The sequence below is a fragment of the Leptidea sinapis genome, chromosome 39 (assembly GCF_905404315.1).
Source record: "Leptidea sinapis chromosome 39, ilLepSina1.1, whole genome shotgun sequence".
In the NCBI taxonomy this organism is placed as follows: Eukaryota; Metazoa; Arthropoda; class Insecta; order Lepidoptera; family Pieridae; genus Leptidea; species Leptidea sinapis.
In genome coordinates, this window is record NC_066303.1 from 9,079,174 (window position 1) to 9,098,825 (window position 19,652).

Genomic DNA, 19,652 nt, shown 5'->3' on the forward strand with positions numbered 1-19,652 from the left:
TTCCATTAAAAAAATATTTATTTTCAAGATGGTGGCTGCGGTCCAAATAAGGCCCGGTTTTCACGAAAGTGGAGAGGACAAGAGATGAGTGGAGATTAGCTGCGAAGCGATCAGGTTATTTCCACGAAAGCTGAAAGTAGTTGTGTAGCAGGGAGGAGATGTGAGCTATGAGAGCTCAAAATCAGTCAACTGATATCTACGAAAGGAAACCGTCATGTCGTTACAAAATTTATATTTTAATTTACTTCACAAAGAGGAAACAAACAGACTTAACTAAAATATTATAAAAAAATAAAATAAATTTGACATCAATAACAACAAACACTTTATTACAGACTATATTATGTTAATATATACATAATATAATATACTATAAGAATATTTTTGGAGCCTCCTCCTTTTTTTGAGTTAATACTTCGCTAAACTACTAAAGTCGGTTAAAAATACGGAAGGAACGAAAGATATGCGATTCGCGGGGAATAGGTGCAGGGAATACATCTCACATCTCCGCTCTGCCGCGCCGCTTGTTCGCTCGCGGCACAAAATCAAAGAAAAATGAGACATCTCCTCTCCTCTCTAAGCGGAGAGGAGATGTGGAAATAACGAAATATGATTGGTAATCAAAACGCTTCTCCCCTCCTCTCTGCTTTGGTAGAAACCGGGACTAATTCACAAGTACTCACTTAGATTGCGAATTGTAAAGTTATCTAATCTTACATATATCTTGGATCATTAATGTAGAACATTAGTGGGTAAATTGACGAAATAAAGAGGGGTAATAATATGAGAATTGAAGATAATAATTGAATCAGCTTATTTGTTATTTAGAATTTAATTGGATTTATTGATTGAGGTATTTCATTGAGAGCAAAATTCAAAGAGTTAACATCTTGACTGTTGCTTCACAATGAATGAATGTACTACAAACTGTCACAACCATAATATTAACACCACGAACAGACCTAAACTTATAATGTTGGCTAAGTCGAGTTAGTAAGTCGTCTGTGGGGCGATTTATATGCCTTTTTTCAACAAGATCCCAGAAAATGTTCAAAATAAAATTATTACGTTATTCAAAAGAATTGTTAAGAAACGATTATGTGGTAAAGGTTACTATAACATAATGATACCACAGATTGAGACTGGATCGACCGCCCTCAGGTTATTAAATAATTAGTTTAATTGTACAATATTACTTTGTAAACATGTTTTTCGATGAAAAAAAAAGCCAGCTGAGTTTGTTGCGCCTGTTCTCCTCAGGTCTGAGGCATTCGTTTTGGAATAGGTGGTAGTTTTTGACTTTCAATAAGTAATGTCACAACCTATTTTGAATAAAAATATATGAGTTTGAATTTGAATTAAGCTCCCTTATTCTTAAAGAAATTAACTGGAAAAAACGAAACACACATGTAAATCATTATGCCTTAATAAAGCCACTTTTACGAGAGCACTAATGCGCAAATCGTATTATAGTGTACACAATACGTTTTATGTTTTGATGTAGGCTTTATCGCGAACAGCCAATTCCATTTACCGATTGATAGGCTGACATAAAAACCTAATATAATTCCTTAATAACGAGATGGCTTTTATGACGCCACGTGCTTTGTACACTCAAACACAAAAGCCTCCACGAAACTCGTCGATCAAATGAATCATAAATCAAGGTTATTACTCTACGTTGGATGACGTCATAAAGTTTCATATCTTGCGTGTGGTGGAAGTTTTATTGGTGCGTTAGACGTTAGAAGAATACTTTGACAGCTAATGTGATCATAATATTATTCAATTACATTTATGTTTGAGTCATGCGGAATCAATATTAACTATACACTTTCACACAAATGAACTAGCCTCAAACTAGGCGTAGTGTAAGTGCTGTATATGTCTATAACTTGTCTGGAAATAAAATATATTGTTATAAATAGGCATAAAAGGCATTTATTTTCTCAAAATTGATTCCTATAGAATTATTTTTGATGTCATTTCTAATAAGTACTAGATACTACTACCGCTTCGGAAACAAATGGCGCTCTGAGAGAGAAGAAGCGGCGCAAGAAACTCTCCCAGCAATCTTTTTTTGCGCTCTTTTCAATAAAAATATACAATATTGTACAGTCATTTCTATCGCTATAAAATAATCATAGTCTAGTCCCAGGCTATCCAATCACTTAGCTATTTAGCTGTGGAGTAATAGGACTTACGACAGAGCCATTTTTTTATAAAACATTTAAATTTATTTCTAGTGTTATAATAATGAAATTCACTATTAAGAGCAATAAGGTGACGATTTTTGTGAACGTATATTTAATTTTTGTAAATGTTCTCACAATGAACAGTCATAATATTTATTTCTTTAAATTTTTCTTTGAGAGACTGTCTATAGACAGATATAGTTTTAACCAAGCTGATATATAGCACGGACAGCTCTCTTTTGCAGAGAGCACTATATCAATGTCAGCAGCATGACCCCACAGTAAAATACCGTACGTTATGATGCTGTGAAAATAACTGAAGTACACTATTCTAGCGGTCGCAACATTCGTGTACTCTCTAATCTTTCTAACGTCATATGCTGCAGAGCTGAGTCTATCTGCTAGTTGGGCAATATGTGGACCCCACTGAAGCTTTTTATCTAACGTGATACCCAAGAAGACCGTAGTGTCCACAAGTTCCAGTCTCTGGTCTTTTATAAGTACGTTGGTTTGTACCTCCGCTGTGTTTGGTGTAATGAACCGTAAACACTTTGTTTTTTTACTGTTTAAGTGCAGATTATTCGTCTCGAACCAACGCACTATCTTTGAGAGTGCATTGTTTACCTCGTATAGTTAAAAAACTGCAATGTTTTTTTTTAATTCAAGTTTGGAACGAATTTATGATGTAAGAAACTTTGATTTAACATATTTTTTGGAGTTAGTTTCAAATGAAAAATTATAGATTTAATTGAATGGGGTGTTAAACAAAACAGAATTGCAGTGATTGCTTACTCACCACTCGCACCAAAGCCGTCGGTAATTTTGAAGACACTTTAAAAGCTAGATATTAGTCGCATGTCGCAAATATACAAACATATCGTACTATTGAAAGATATTCCAAAATATCCAATCAATAATAAATCCCGGCGGCTGAGTGCTGTTACAACTAAAAATGCTGTCAATGCTGTTCAAGCCAGAATTTTCCGAAATCCAATAATCCTATCCTATATTTCGTTCAAAAACAAACGGGAATAGCTTAAAGGCTACTAGGGTTTTTAAAAGATAGAATTAAGGATTAACTTCATGTTCGTTTAGTCGTTAAAAAAATTGTTGCTTTTAAATACATAAGGATAAAAACCTAGTTTTATCAGTGGGAGGCTCCTTTGCAGAGGATGCCGGCTAGATTATGGGTACCACAACGGCAACTATTTCTGCCGTGAAGCATTAATGTGTAAGCATTATTATGTTTAAGGGTGCCGTAGCTAGTGAGACTCAACACCTTATGTCTCAAGGTGACGAGCGCAATTGTAGTGCCGCTCTGAATTTTTTGGGTTTCTCAAGAATCCTGAGTGGTATTTCATTGTAAAGGGCAGGGCGTATCAATTACCATCAGTTAAACGTCCCTTACGGTCATTAAAAAAATATGAAATAGGTATTATTAATGAAAATAGAGTTAACGATTACAATTTCGAAGAACAAATTGTTTAAATTTCGAAGAATACAACAAGAATTTCGAAGAGTTTATTTGACTGTAGTTATAATACATAAGCTGACGTCACTACAAGTAGCCATTACATTAACCCATTAATTGAGATACACGATCGACTGCATAATGTATTTCGTCATTAAACTTGATTGTATTCAACAAGCTCAATTTAAATGTTAATTGTGATTGGAGCGACTAAATTAATGCATAATTTAAATAATCGATTTGTGAAATATTAACAGATGGAAACTTCCTTAAGAGTTGGAGAAGCGTTAACAATGGTATTTGTGTCATCATAATATTAGGAACATATACTCTACATAACGTACATAAAACATAATATTTCTTAATACTATTGATGTATTATTAATATATCTTTTTATTATCCTTGTCTTTACAAAATGGAATCTATATCTTTAATTATAAATCCTTTTAATGTTGTCAATATTAAAAATAAATATAGTTAAAAAAAACTTCAACATTACCCTTTAAAAAGTAGAGTAGATCGTTATTTTTGAAGGGTTAATTTATGTAATTTATGGGTGAATTATAGAATGTAAATTATAGACGAAATTCTCCATAGTAATAAAAAATTGTTTTGTTTTTTTCAATATTGTTTAGATGGATGTTTTTACATTGTATTCGTATGTTAATATTAGTTACTTATGAAATTTCTAACATGATTATATGAAAAAATATTGGCCATTTTAATTCCACAGAAAAACTCATAAATTATTGTTAAAGGACAATGGGTAAAAACTTCCTCGCACACCAACAAATATGAAACAAGCGACATCAGAAGCGTTAAGTAAAATGGAATAATATATTCTTTTTCTATTATTTATTTGATTTTTTTACATATACAATTACTTAGTGTGCCGTAAAGAAGAATAGAATAGGGAAAACAATATTGTCTTCATAATAACCTTATTTTACCAGGAACTGTAAAGACTTATATTTTTTTTATGAAAATAAGGGAAGAGATGAGCAGGACGTTGCTCGTTACAGCTGATGGTAATTGATGCGCCCTGCCCATTACAATGCAGGGCCGCTCAAGATTATTGAAAAACCCAAAAATTCTGAGCAGCACTTCAACTGCGCGCGTCACGTTGATACATAAGATGTCAAGTCTCATTTGTCCAGAAATCTCACTAGCTACGGCGCTCTTCAGACCGAAACACAGTAATGCTTACACATTTCTGCTTCACGGCAGAAATAGGCGCCGTTGTGGTACCCATAATCTAACCAGCATCCTGTGCAAAGGAGCCTCCCACTGGTGTGCAAAGGAGCCTTCCACTGGTTTAAGTAACATCACGCATTAAGAACAGTACCAACCGTTTTTTGGGGGTTTTCTACTTTTGTGAGGTTCTTGTACTTAATTGAGGTGCATCCCTTGAATGTCGGAGGGTGGGGACGGGGTCCTTACAAAATCCCCCATTGTTCTTTACAAAGGTTACTCAAAAATTTGTGGTAAGTACGCAACGACGTAGAACAGTACGTATTAAAGTACGCTTCAAAGTGATTGCTAATCTGTTCGACATTTACAAAATATTTCGATTAACCTTCCAAATGATAAATTATTGCGGCTAATTCCATTTCAGAAATTTAAGCGTTTAGGATTCCAGCAAGTTCGAGAATTTGGCTCTTGAGCCTAATTAAAATTGTAGGCTGAGAATTTAATATTATAAATTGTTTTGAAATTTCAAGATCATGCTATTATGTTTGGGTTTATAGTCTTCGCGATGATGGCTTTACCAAATCACCTAAACATTTTAATTATATTTTTAAGCCTTAAAAATGATAAATTATTTTTCCATACCTACGCTATAGGCACGACTCACTACAAGGATATTTTCAATTTATGATAACTTTGCCAATAAATTATAAGGGGGGGAAGATGATGTCAGGCCTCGGTGGTGTATATTCTTATCATTTCTAGAAGATATACATCAAATAAATGCTGAGATAGAGCCAATAGCGTACGCTCAGGTGTGTGGCACTGGGCTACTGGCGCGCATCATCCAGTCCGATCATACACGTCCTCGCTGCCTCTAGTTCTGCCGACGTACAGGCTAGAGGTGGATCCATGTGAACTTTCAGGTGGTTCGTCTACCCCGGGCAATGTTACAGTCCCTTATGAGTGTCACACATCTTCACCTACCTCATGACTGTAATAGCGAAGTATGAAGGGCACAGGCGAATTGTTGGCGCCCTAAAACCGACTTTCTAGATAAGGGAGACAACCCCGACAGAAAAACCGAAGTGTAGCCTTAACCGGCTACCCCAGACCGTAAGCCTGCAGTCATGTTTTGCAGGAACGGGGGTCTGAGCTTCGCCACTCGGACCGCGAGGAAGGTAACCTCTCTAACTAATCCCCCAATCCTACAGTGAGGCACGCGCTAATAGGATGAATGACTGATGGGTTAACTCAGTCTTTAGCGACCAACCTCGACACACTGGGCGACGTGTCGTTGAACCAATGCCTTCTCTCAGGAATAGGCGTCACCCTGAGAGTGACTACTAAATTCGACCTTACTCGTGGGAATAAAAACTAATATGAATGAAAACAAAACTACCTCACCCAAAACCAATCAAAAAACCCTCCCTCAACAAGTATTCCATTCCGGACTATTTAATAGAACACGCTCAGCTTCTCTTAGCGATATGTCTAAATCTGTCAACCAATCAGAACTACAATCAAGAGACACACTGGATATGACTGATAACCCATGCACCCAGCAAGCACCTCCACCCTGGCAGCGGGTGCCAGGTACTAACAAGCGGAAAAGAACAAGCGATTCACCACCAAACAGCACTGCCGTGCCAGTATCAAATAGGTTTTCTCCTCTAGCCTTAAATGAGAAGAACTCCACACCGAACCTAAAAACGAATAAGCCTCCGCCTATCGTTCTATATGGAATAGAAGACGTAAATGAATTGTCTAAACTTATAGAATCAGTATGTGATGCCAAACTATTTAAAATAAGGATGGCAAACAAAAATTTACTGCGAGTTCTTGTAGATTGCCCGGAAACCTACAAGGATGTGATATCGGCAATAAGGGCCAAAAGTTTGATAGGTCACACGTTTATGCCAAAAGAAATGAAGGCATATCGCATAGTAATAAAGAAACTTCATTATACCACACCTCATAGTGAAATAATCGATGCGATAGAAGCTACTGGTAATAAAGTCCGTGGAGAAATAATTAACGCCCGATATGGTCCAGACAAAACTCCATCTTTTACATTTTTCGTCAATTTGGAACCAAATAATAACAATAAAGCAGTGAAAAATATAGAGTATATCCACCGTAATAATAGAAGACCCTCGAAAGCGAAAACAATTGTTCAATGCCAGCGCTGCCAGCAATATGGTCACTCCAAAAATAACTGCATGCGGCCCTATAGATGCGTTAAATGTGGGGAAGGACACAAGACCGCTGATTGTCCAAAGAAAGATCGCAAATCTCCAGCAAAGTGTGCTTTGTGCACATGCGACCATCCTGCAAACTATAAAGGCTGTCAGGTTTATTTGGAAATCGCGTCCAGAAAGGCAAACCAAAACAGAAAACACCCTGCGCGACCTTCTATGAACGACATGAAATTAACTAAACCAACTGAACCACAAGATCACCCCAACAAACCCTCGCTAGCACCTAATCCCACCCAACTCCGTGACAAGCGAAGCTACTCTGATATTACAGCAAATAGAGGCAGCCCTAACACTGACTGTGAAACTGAACTCAACCCTCAACAAAGTCGGATTGAACAAATCTTAATAAAACAATCCGAAAAGATAGACCAACTCATTCAACAGATAGGTACTCTCTTAAACCTATTGACGTCCGTTGTCTCTAAACTACATTCGTAATCCCCTTACGTATAGCAACGTGGAACATCAATGGGCTGTCATCGAACATACTTGAACTTGAAGAAGTAATTAAAAATAATAATCTTGACATAGTTCTTATCTCCGAGTCACATTCCTCAAAAAATAGTCTCTACCGAATGAAGGATTTCAACATTTACTTTACGCCTCATCCTGACATAGGCAAAGCTCATGCGGGCACCGCAATATTGATAAGATCAAACCTTAAACATACCGTGCTGGAGGCATACTCTACCCAACATATTCAGGCTACTACCATAAGATTTGATGACCGAGCAGGTCCGATTACATTGTCCGCCGTTTACTGCCCACCTAAGCATAAAATAACCTATCAAATGTTTCAAGACTACTTTTCTCACCTTGGAAACAAATTCATATCAGGAGGGGACTGGAACGCTAAGCATACATATTGGGTTTCTCGCATGACTCTTCCTAGAGGCCGAGCGCTTAAAAGCTGCTTTGATAGTCTCCACCTCACTCCAATATCCTCGGGAGAACCGACGAGCTGGCCAACAGATATTAACAAGACTCCAGATTTGTTGGACTTCATTGTAACCAAGGGGAACAGCCATCTTTACTCCACTGTAGAATCGAGCCTTGACGGTTCATCTGATCATACGCCGGTAATCCTCACCTTAAGTACTTCAGTTATTCATGCCGAGCCATCTGACTCCTTATCTAGTGGAAAAACTGACTGGCATGGCTTTCGTAATTTCTTGGACGAATATATCCAGTTAAATGTTCCTATGAAAACTCCAGAGGATATTGACAATGCTTGCTTGTACCTCACAAACCTGATCCAAGTATCGGCGTGGAAAAATTCACCAGTCTCCACTCGCCTTCCAAAGATGTCACTACAATCAGCAGATATTAAAGAAAGCCTTAGAGAGAAACGAAGACTACGAAGAATCTGGCATCAATCTCGCCATCCTGCAGATAAAACCGCCTTCAACCGAGCAGCAAAACAGCTAAAGAAGCTATTGCAAGATCAGGCAAATTCTTCATTCCGAAATACTCTTGAAAGATTGTCACCTCAGGGAAAGGGCGAAACGTCGCTTTGGAAAGCTGCTAAATCCTTTGCAAAGCCGCAAGAACATCACGCTCCCCTCAAACAATCAAACTCATGGGCTCGAACGGACGCTGAGAAAGCAGAAGTATTTGCCAATTATCTTGAAAATGTATTCTAGGTGAATGATGGTGGCGATGAATCTGAGATTGATAAAGTACTTGGACAAGATCTCCAGCTATGCCTGCCTCTCCGACCCACATCTCCAAAGAAAATCGCGTATGAGATTAGACGACTGAATTCCAACAAGGCACCTGGATTTGATTTAATTACTCCCACAGTTCTTAAAAATCTTCCCAGAAAATGCATAACATTTCTTGCCTCACTCTTTAATGCTACCATGAGAACTTCATATTTTCCCATAATCTGGAAAGTATCGGAAATTATTATGATTCACAAAGCTGGAAAACCTCCTCATGAAGCTTCATCATTCCGACCAATAAGTTTAACTCCAGTGATATCAAAATTATGGGAAAAATATTTTTAGTCCGCTTGAATGAACTCATGGTAAACTGCAACATCATTTCAAAGCACCAGTTCGGGTTTCGGAAACAGCACTCGACAATTGAGCAGATGCATCGGGTTCATCACGAGATCAGACGCTGCTTTGAAATGAAACTTTTCTGCTCTGCGGCATTTTTAGACGTTCACCAAGCATTTGACAGAGTCTGGCACAAAGGGCTATTGTGCAAAGTTAAAGACAAACTTCCACACTCTCTCTACATCAAGTCCTACCTGGAAGACAGGCTTTTCCAAGTGAAACAGAGAGATGCCAGATCTACGCTACGAAAAATTGAAGCCGGCGTTCCACAGGGTTCAGTACTTGGTCCCGTAATGTATAGCATATTTACTTCAGACTTACCGGTATCTGAAGACGTCACCGTAGCAACATATGCCGATGATGTAGCCTACCTTGCAAGCGATGAAGACCCAGCACAGGCTAGTAATAAGCTCCAACACCTTTTAGACGAGACCAATGCATGAATGAATAAATGGCGCATTCGGGCAAGTGCTCAAAAATCGAACCACATCACCTTTTCGTTAAGAATGGGAAATTGCCCTCCTGTCAAACTTGGCTCTGATGTTCTACCAGATTCTGAGAAAGTGAAATACCTAGGCTTTAACTTCGACAGAAGATTCACCTGGATTTCTCACATAAAGAAGAAACGGGATGAAATTAATCATAGGTTCCGAAACCTTCACTGGCTCATGGGTAGAAACTCTGTCCTGTCTACTGACAATAAGCTTCTAATCTACAATGCTGTATTGAAGCCCATCTGGACCTACGGAATCCCACTGTGGGGCTCTTCCAGCAAAAGCAACATCATGCTCATCCAACGTGTGCAGAACAACATCCTGCGTACAAGTGCCCCATGGTTTTCCAGAAATGACGAGATCCATCAATATCTTGGTGTTCCCAGTGTTCAGTCGGAAATTGATAAATTCAAAAGGAAATACGCTGATCGCCTCTCGGTTCACCCAAATACCCTGGCTAATGATCTCCTAATCCGTCCCAGAGCGATGAAAAGGCTGAAAAGGAAGGATGTGTTATAGGAAGGCAGATGAGACACTGGTCTCTTCGTCTAGACGTCATACTCACCCAACTCATCCGCTTATAGTCTTAAAAAAAAATATATAAAATAATGAATACGGCTGTATGGGCTTGAACCCTTTGCCTGTCCTAATAATGGACGGAGAAACCAAAAAAAAAAAAGAAAAAAATAACGAATGACGCAAACGTTAGAAAATTTTAGGAACCAACTTCAACCTGTTATTTTTGTATTATAAGCATCACTCATCGCGCGCATCTTAAAATTTCAATCTCATAATTTTTACATAATGCGCCTAAAGAAGTATATCAACTTCAAAAAATATGTGGTTTTCTTAGTGAAACTTTAAAAACATCTTGGAAGGGTAGGTAGGTTTATTAGCCGCATTTTTCTATCGAGGAAGTTTATTATAATCGTCTCTAAGCTTTTGTTATTAAACGAATATACTATAAAAAAAGCACCTTCCGGTGGGCCAGTTAATTTGAATGGAGAAACAATTAACGAAATTATTTGAGTAGGTATTAAAAAAAAATGTATGTGTAGGTAATATTATACACCACCATTAGCACAAAAAAATTAAAATTGGATTAAAAAAGTATAACTTTTCAAATTCAAATTACTTTGGATTCAATTGAAACAACAAAATAATTCATTCATTAAGAATTTAAGTCTCTCTTGCACTGCTGTACTGATCAGCAAATACAATAATAATTGGAAAACGAAATCCCAAATCAAATTTTTAAGCGTTCTATTGATTGGTATTCTCTGAATTATATTATCTCGTTCTGTCAATTATATTTTATTATGAATTAAATAATTATATTAAATATTATGTTAATAATAATAAATTTATTTCCCAAATATTTACATACATTACAATAAAATATAATAATATTACATACATTAGTATACAAGTTCATGTTCAAAGCAATTTGTTATAATTTTTTAAAGTGATACCTTAATAACCCTCATTTCTAGGATTAATTACACAAATAACATTTGAAAACAAAATTTATGAACGATGCGGGACTCGAACGGTTCGCTCAAACGGTTACCTTAGTAGACGAGCGCTTGCACCGAACGCGAGAGGTCACAAATGCGAGTCCCGCATGGTTCATAAATTTGTTCAAATTTAATTTAAGTAAATATGTTCTAGTAGCTATTGCATGTTAAGAACTAATTTTGATATATTACATTTCTTTATGTTTCATTTTTATGAGACATGACTGTCTGTCTGTGTATTATTTCCGTATGTTCCCGTAGTAAAACTAGTTTCTGTCACAAAATAGCAGTCTACTTATACTATTTTGGGTTCGTTTTGAGGGTATGGGAATCTTATTAAGATTTAAAAAATATTGAATTATTTACTTATGTCAAAAATTTTTGACAGTGCTTTTTTAATTTAGCTTTATTTTGGAGAAGACTTTCCTCAAATAATATATCTTTCGGCAAGTCATTATAATATAATAGCGCTCCCTCAAACTGTATAGTTTTCGTACCATAATTTGTCCTAGCTTTAGTTAATTGTAGTTTATATTTGTTTCGGGTACCATGTTTATGAGATTTTGCCTTTCAAGTGATTTGTTCTTTGTATGTACGGAATCGAGGAGTATTTTCTTAACTAGTATGCATATTTTGTATTTGTATAATATAGTTATAGATATTTCATCAGTTTTCTTATATAATTCTTTAGTCTGCAGGCCGTATCAGTCGTCACGCCATCATTAATGAAGTCATCTTCAGGGCATTTGCCACCCGCCACGATGGCAAGCGTCCTGATGGAATGACGCTGGTGGCTTGGGCACGGGGAAGGGTGCTGGTGTGGGATGTCAACTACTATACTACTTGCGTCAACACTCTGGCTCCTTGTCATGTCCAAGTTACGTCAGTTGGTGCTGGGGCTGCTGCTATGACTGCCGAAGACAGCAAGCGTCGCAAATATGTTGGTCTCAGTGAATCATACATCTTTGTGCCGTTTGGTGTCGAGACACTTGGCCTGTGGGGCCCAGAAGCGCGGAGAATGTATAAAGTCCTCTCTTTGCGCCTCAATAAGGCTACTGGAAACCTAAGCGCTGGCAGCTATTTCGCTCAACGGATCAGCCTAGCTATCCAACGAGGAAATGCTGACAGAATTCTTGGTACGCTGCCACGTCATGATAGTTTTAATTTTATGTAGTCATATAGTATTATAAAATTAGTTATAAGATTTCTTTTGTATCAAAAGTTGTATGTAGTGTTGTGTAAATACTATATATTCACTTCAAAATAAAAGTAAATTCTTTAGTTGAGAAGCGGAAGTCTAGTTGGAGCAAAACTTTTAATAGTTTGTATTGAGATATTTGAAAGTCCATTATATTACTTTTATATGCGCATTCCCAAACTATATATATCTAATTCTCATGTCGCGGTGTTTGTAGTTAAACTCCTTCGAAGCGGCTTAAACGATTCTCATGAAATTTTGAGTGCATATTAGGTAGGTCTGAGAATCGGACAACATCTATTTTTCATCCCCCTAAGTGTTAAGGGTGGTCCACGCCAATTTTATTTTTTTTATTTTTTTGACATTTTTTTTTAAATTTTTCAGCTTTAAAAAATACATACAACTTCAAATTTTCACCCATCTACGGTCAACAGTTACTTTTGTATCGCGATTTTAATATCGGCAATACAACGTTTGCTGGGTCAGCTAGTATATTATATATTTTTACCATTTTATTACCTACAAAAAAATAAGACTTCTCTTTAGAATAGGATTAACTAGACACCACAAGTAGTGCTCGTTCACGGGCGTGACCAATAGACCAGCAATCACTATCCTCGCCATATTGTAAGGAAGGATCCAACCCTACCAAATACGTCTAATTATAATGTTATATCCGGACGACTTAGCCTTGCTTGCATTATTAACAATGTACAATATGTACTTCAACAAAAAAAAAACAAATAGGACATCTGGATTTAAACCCCTTATTTTAGAAGACCCCTTCTGCTTTCCGGATCACACAATGTCCCATCTGAGCTACTATAGTCTTGTTTATAGTGCCGTATATAGTGCTTTGTATTCTAATGTTATTGTAGCTGTTTCTCATTAAAACATGAATAAAATATTTTTAATATCGAAACCTAGCTAGATCGATTTATCGCCCACGAAATCCCCTGTATACTAAATTTTATGAAAATCGTTGGAGCCGTTTCCGAGATTCAGATTAGGTATATATATACAAGAATTGCTCGTTTAAAGATATAAGATAAGTTAAAGGTTATATCGCGGCAGGCAGGATCATGATGTCACTGATGATGCTAATAGACACACACACGCACACTAGATGGTGCTTAACACTAAAATACAATACCTCTGTGAGTCTAGACGAATTCAGCAAAAAAAATCCGGCCCCTGGAGTATAACCTACCTGTGATATTTTTTCGACCCGGCGTATTAACAGCGACTCGCACCACCAGCTGTGTACCACCACGAGGTCCCAGCCTCAACCTCTCCGTCACATACAGAGCTCCAGTACTTGCAAATGATGCGCCAGCACTGAGAGCCAGTAAAGCCGTGACCTAAAACATAATGACAAACAAATATAAAAAATGCTGCCTACTTTAGGTAGAACCTAAAAAGACAAAGTTTAATACATTTATTTCGAAAAACATCTTTAAATGATATCCATTTCATTTTTTTAATAAGTATTACTTATACAAAGTGAAAGTCTGATAAACTTTATTTAATTAGGCTTAAACTAAGCGCTTTTGAATCGTCACTACAAATATTTCTTTTTAATTACTAACTCTACCATATGTTCGTAAAAAGTTGAGCTCGTTAGAAGTACACACAAGAAACTCAACGGCCACTCTTTTCAATCAGATAGAGTATTTTAAAATGGCTGTAATATAACAAATTAGTTTGTAAGATGCTACATCGAATATACGAGTATGTATCGTGTTTAAAAATATAAATTATTTCATTAAAATTAGTGGAGAATTTACTGTATAAATCTAAATTATCGTATATTGGATGCATCAACTTTTAGAAATAAATGCTTGAATTCTTTGTTTGTGTAATCATGCTTCGCGAAAATGATTGAGAGAGTGAGAATGATTACTGTAATAATAAGTAATTGAATTACATTAAGTAATATTAAATATTCAGATACTAAAATTGATAAACTACGTAGCTTTTTATAAAGTCAGTAACCCTATACTATACTTTTTTCAAAGAAACTTGGCATAAACTTTATCAAAACTAACAATCTATTCATCATGTATGCAAAATGCTAAAAAATGTTAATGAAATCTTAGCCTCGATACAATACAACTGCGACACAAAGAGCATCAAAAAAGTAAATGCTTGCAATTCCCAGAACTCACTCGGCAGCAAAACAAACAAAATTAAGACAAGCTCCAAACAATACTTGAAATCCCAGGTCCTCGGGGAGACATTAAACAAAGATAGTTAAAGTTCACTCGATTACAGCTCGCCTTATTTCATTATAAAAACTTCTCTCGCTTAGTTTTATAAAGTTTGAAGCAAACAATAGCTTCCTAGTTATTCAGAATAATTACCGAAGCACCTGTACTGCTATCCGGGTTAATCTAGTCTCGTCTTGCTGAGGTACATAAATTCGAATTAGTTTCAAAGTCATTAAATTCCTGCGAAACTGAATATTGCTGGCAATTGAGTTTATTTCGCCATTGTTCACTTGAACGCAAGTTTATTTCAAAGCTTTTTTTTAGGAAAATAGATGTTTTTTTGTTTGATAAAATAGAATTATTACCTAAAGATTTAACAAATTTTTGTTAGGTAATTTAATTGATTTAGAAAAATAAAAGTAATGAATTCATTTCTACTGCATACAGTGGGAGGCTCGTTTGCACAGGATGCCGGATAAATTATGGGTACCGTGAAGCAGTAATGTGTAAACATTATCGTGTTTCAGTCTGAAGGGCGCTAGTAAAATTACTGGGCAAATGAGACTTAACATCTAATGTCTCAAGGTGACGAGCGCAATTCTAGTGCCGCTCAGAATTTTTATTACCATCAGCTGACTTCCCACTCGTCTTGTTCCTTATTTTAATTAAAAAAAAAAACTGATAAACATCATAATATTGAACTTGTAGCTCTTTGTATGTTATAACTTTGTAATTTTATATTAATTAAACATAAAAGAAATAACAAAAAAACAGTACAAAAAAAATGGGTAAAATCTAATGAAAGATAAGAACTAATATTCAGAACTTAGTTTTCGCTAACAGCCAATAACAAAACTTGTTCTGTAAAAGCAAATTAAATTATACTACTTCTATTCAAATAAAGTTAGAATCAGATAAGCTAGAAGGCGATGAACATAAAACCAATTAGTTAGTTAATTGTAGTTACGCTGGCGCGAAGTCTATAATCCTCGATGATATTACTAATAAGTTAATTTGCAGTAACTATTGGATATCAAAGTGATGATCCTTTTGGACTAACTTACCGATCGAGTAACGAAGTTTCATCAGATTTATATCGGAACTTCTTGTCTACATAATCCCTTAGATTCAGTGAATTTAGGGCCGTATTTTGGAAGTTCGTTGAAGCAGAAATGGTAACATCATGATAGATGTAGAGCTAAATATCAACTAGGCAATACCAAATATCCATACTCACTATGGTTTGATTTTTTTTATTTTTGCTATTTTTAGGAATTGTTATGAAAACTAGGAGTGCCATGAATCTTCGTGCTCTATGGATTATTAAATTCGACAGTAATCTTATTGTCAGCGTTCAGACTAGATGATTAGATTTGAAACTGGCGTCGCCTATATATTTAGGTACATTTTTTTAAATATAACCCATAAGTAAGGGAATCGATGTATTGAGTTTTGTTATGGCCTTTTATATTGTTTTATACTCTTAGCTACGCCAGCCACTTACTAAATTACACTTTTCTAATCTTATACCAATACCTTGTCAATCATCAAATATTGCAAAAGAGTACAAAAAAAAGAGTACCGGGAGACTTTTTTGCGCTTTATCTTTTCTCTCAGCTCCATTTATATTCAAAGCGATGGTAGCGAATAAAGTGACATCACATAGAATTACAGAGGAATCAAATTTGAGAAAGTAAGTAACTTTTATAACAAGCTTAAAACCTCTTTAAAAAACACAATAAATATAAATTTATCCTACGATAAATACGAAATTTTGGATGGTGAAGTAGAATAGACGAAGAACAGAAGAAATTGTTGAAGAAATATGCAACATCACTTCAAAGAGCTCTGGTTAGAAGATAAAAAATCTTAAACTGAATGATTGTTTTTCTACAAGTAGAATATTTACCAGTGGAGGCTCCCTTGCACAGGATGCCGGCTAGATTATGGCCAGACCACACGGCGCCTATTTCTGCCGTGAAGCAGTAATGTGTAAATATTACTGTGTTTCAGTCCCAAGGGCGCCGTAGGTAGAGAAATTAGTTGGCAAATGAGACTTAACATCTTAAGTTTCAAGGTGACGAGCGCAATCGTGATGCCGTTCAGAATATTTGAGTTTTTCAAGAATCCTGAGCGGCACTGCATTGTCATGGGTAGGGCGTATCAATTGCCATCAGCTGAACGTCCTGCTCGTCTCGTCCCTTATTTTTATAATAAGAAAATGTGGAAGACCACAGCACCGCAACACAAAAATTCTAGTTTGTCAGCAAGCACATTATTTATATATCAGTTAGGGAATCTACTAATAAGAGACCAAGCCATCCCCGAAATTTTTATCAGAAATGCTTAGGAGCCACAATCCGAGAGTTGACCAAAACATACTAAGATTTTCGGATTAGGCGGCATGCGGAACAGTCCGCTTAATTGGTAGAGCGTTTGTACGTCACCCAAGAGGTGCGGGCTCGAGTCAGGCATCATCCAAAAGATGCAATATACAAATTGTCTATTAAACCTAGAAGTGAGGGATCATTAAGACTGTATGTGTAATACTCTTCTGGGGTAATAACTATATTTCTGCCAGGAAATTACAGTTTACCGATACTGTTGTGTCTGCAAAGGGTGATGATTTAATTATATCATTAATTAATCTAATCATCACCCTTATATTATTATTATTTATATCAATAACAAATACGTTAGATATTAAAACTTTGCATTTTTTTTGGGCGTTTTGTAATGCGCTTTGACGGTACATATTTTGATGACCAATAGCGGTATCTGCTTATTTAAATTCAAATTCAAATATTTTTATTCAAAATAAGATGTGACATCACTTATTAAAAGTCAAAAACTACCACCCATTTCAAAACGAATGCCTCAGACCGGAAAAGAATGGGCGCAACAAACTCATCGGGCTTGTTTTTTCATCAAAAGAAATATGTTAACAAAGTAATATTGTACAATTAAACTTGTTATTTAATAGCCTGAGGGTGGTCGCTCCATTCTCAATCTGAGGTATCATTTATGTTTTTTAACAATTCTTTTGAATATCGTAGTACCTTTGTTTTGAACATTTTCTGAGATCTTTTTATAAAAGCATATAGCCCCACAACAGTCTCACTAACTCGACTTAGACGAGTAGTAGGCATTATAAATTTATATCTGTTTCTGGTCTTAACATTATTATGTTATGACAGTTTCTAGCAAATTCACTTATGTGCCTATGAACATATATTACATTATCAAGAATATATTGAGAAGCAACAGTCAAGATGTTAAGCTTAATATTACGTGTATAATTTATCAACACATGAACTAAATATGAGAAGATTAGTAATATATAAAGCAGCCAAACAAGCTTTAATATGAATCCGAAAAGTTAAGGTATGCCTCTTAAGCTTAACTTTAAGGGAATCTTACAAAATTTAAAGTTATCGTACTATGTAAGCCGAGGAGTACGTCTAACTACCGCTAAGCGAGACGGATCTCCTGAAAGTTTTGGCGGAAAGTTTTATCTCCTACGTAACTTATCCGCGCCGCTGCACCAGGAAGACTCAAACTTCCCGTTTAATAAAATTTTGATAAGGTAACGACTTAGTTTCTAGAATTATTATAGTCGAATATATTATTAAATATTGTCGATTTTTTTCTGAGTTTAGCATTTTTATGAGATGGCAACAAAATAAGGCTCCAAGAAAATTATTATCACTTTCGATCGTAATTTAAAGTTTCGGCATTCTATAAAATATTTATATAACATATGTAAGATACCCCCGTTTGGGGAATATTGATGACCTAAACACATTAAGTACACAAATTAAGGGTTATCTTTTTAAGGAGCTACAGTAATTACTAATTTATTTTCAGCTTTTCCATATTTAGGAACAAATTTAGTCATTGAATTTGAGGAGGATTTGCATAAATAAATAAACAGCAGATATATCAGCACAGTGTTAATATGTGAATACTTAAAGAGTAATATAGAATTAAAATAATTATTATGAAATAATTTTGACTAAATGGGAAGCTTTAGAGCTTTGAGCATAAATACGGTCATTTTGTTTGTTAAAATGTTGCTTAATTGTAAAAAATTCTCATCCGTAAACAAAACTTTTCTGTGACCTCCCTTTGCGTACCGCTTCAGTAGTTGTATCGATTCTACCACCCTATTCTTTTTTAAATTATCAGTTAAGAAATAACCAGGACGTCTCTTATAGGCTGCAAGTCCTAACTCATCTTTTAAAAACGTGACATGGTTCTAGGTGCTATCTTCATCTCCCGAGATGAAATATTTTGCTTTCTTACAGAATTTCTTCGAATTCTTTCCCTTATTGTTTTTGACCACTTTCCTTCGTACGAACACTACGTGGAGGGCCAGAACTTTTTCTGTCACAAATAGAGGAGGTCTTATTGTACCTAATAATAGCCCGGTACAAAAACATTTTACTAATACCAAGCGTATGGAGAGTTTTAAAAATTGCATTTGGCTACATACCTACTTTGTGTAATGCAATCGCAGCAATTTGGTTCTATTTATCATCCCACTTCATTTTAATATCGCAAATATTGTACAATGCATTGGCGTCAAAATGAGAAAACTCAATGAACAATCATATAATAATGATTGATTCCAAATTCAAATGTAGTTTTTTGTTTATTTTTAATTGTAAAAGTATTTATGGCCAGACTTAGTATATATCCAATTAATGTTAAAAAACTATAAAACAATAACTGTCCATTGGTTACCTATTCCAAGGCTATGTTAGTATAGATACTATAATATTCACTAATGTTCAAGGAAAATTATATTATCCTCATTACCCTAAGCAAATTTACATTGCGTAATTTTCTCCAAATAACACAACTTAAACATGATTTACGCGAATATAATACGTAGTGCTTTGTCTTAAGAGTTATTTTTATTTAAATACAAATTATAAACCTTTAAGACAATAATCAGAATCCAGGTAGCGTAAATAATAAGCAATACGGTATATTAACGTGAATCCTAAATAAATACAATCTGTTACGTTTCATAAAACTGAGTTGTTTTA

The 19,652-nt window shown here is 35.6% G+C and overlaps 1 protein-coding gene across 1 annotated transcript in view; it reads right to left on the bottom strand.

The window, feature by feature from the left end:
- LOC126976123 (C3 and PZP-like alpha-2-macroglobulin domain-containing protein 8) overlaps nt 1-19,652 on the bottom strand; it is a 275,988-nt gene that overhangs the window by 14,786 nt on the left and 241,550 nt on the right. Inside the window, exon 14 of the mRNA XM_050824318.1 lies at nt 13,599-13,749. Within this exon, the coding sequence (XP_050680275.1) occupies nt 13,599-13,749 (151 nt within the window). The remainder of the gene's footprint in view (nt 1-13,598; nt 13,750-19,652) is intronic.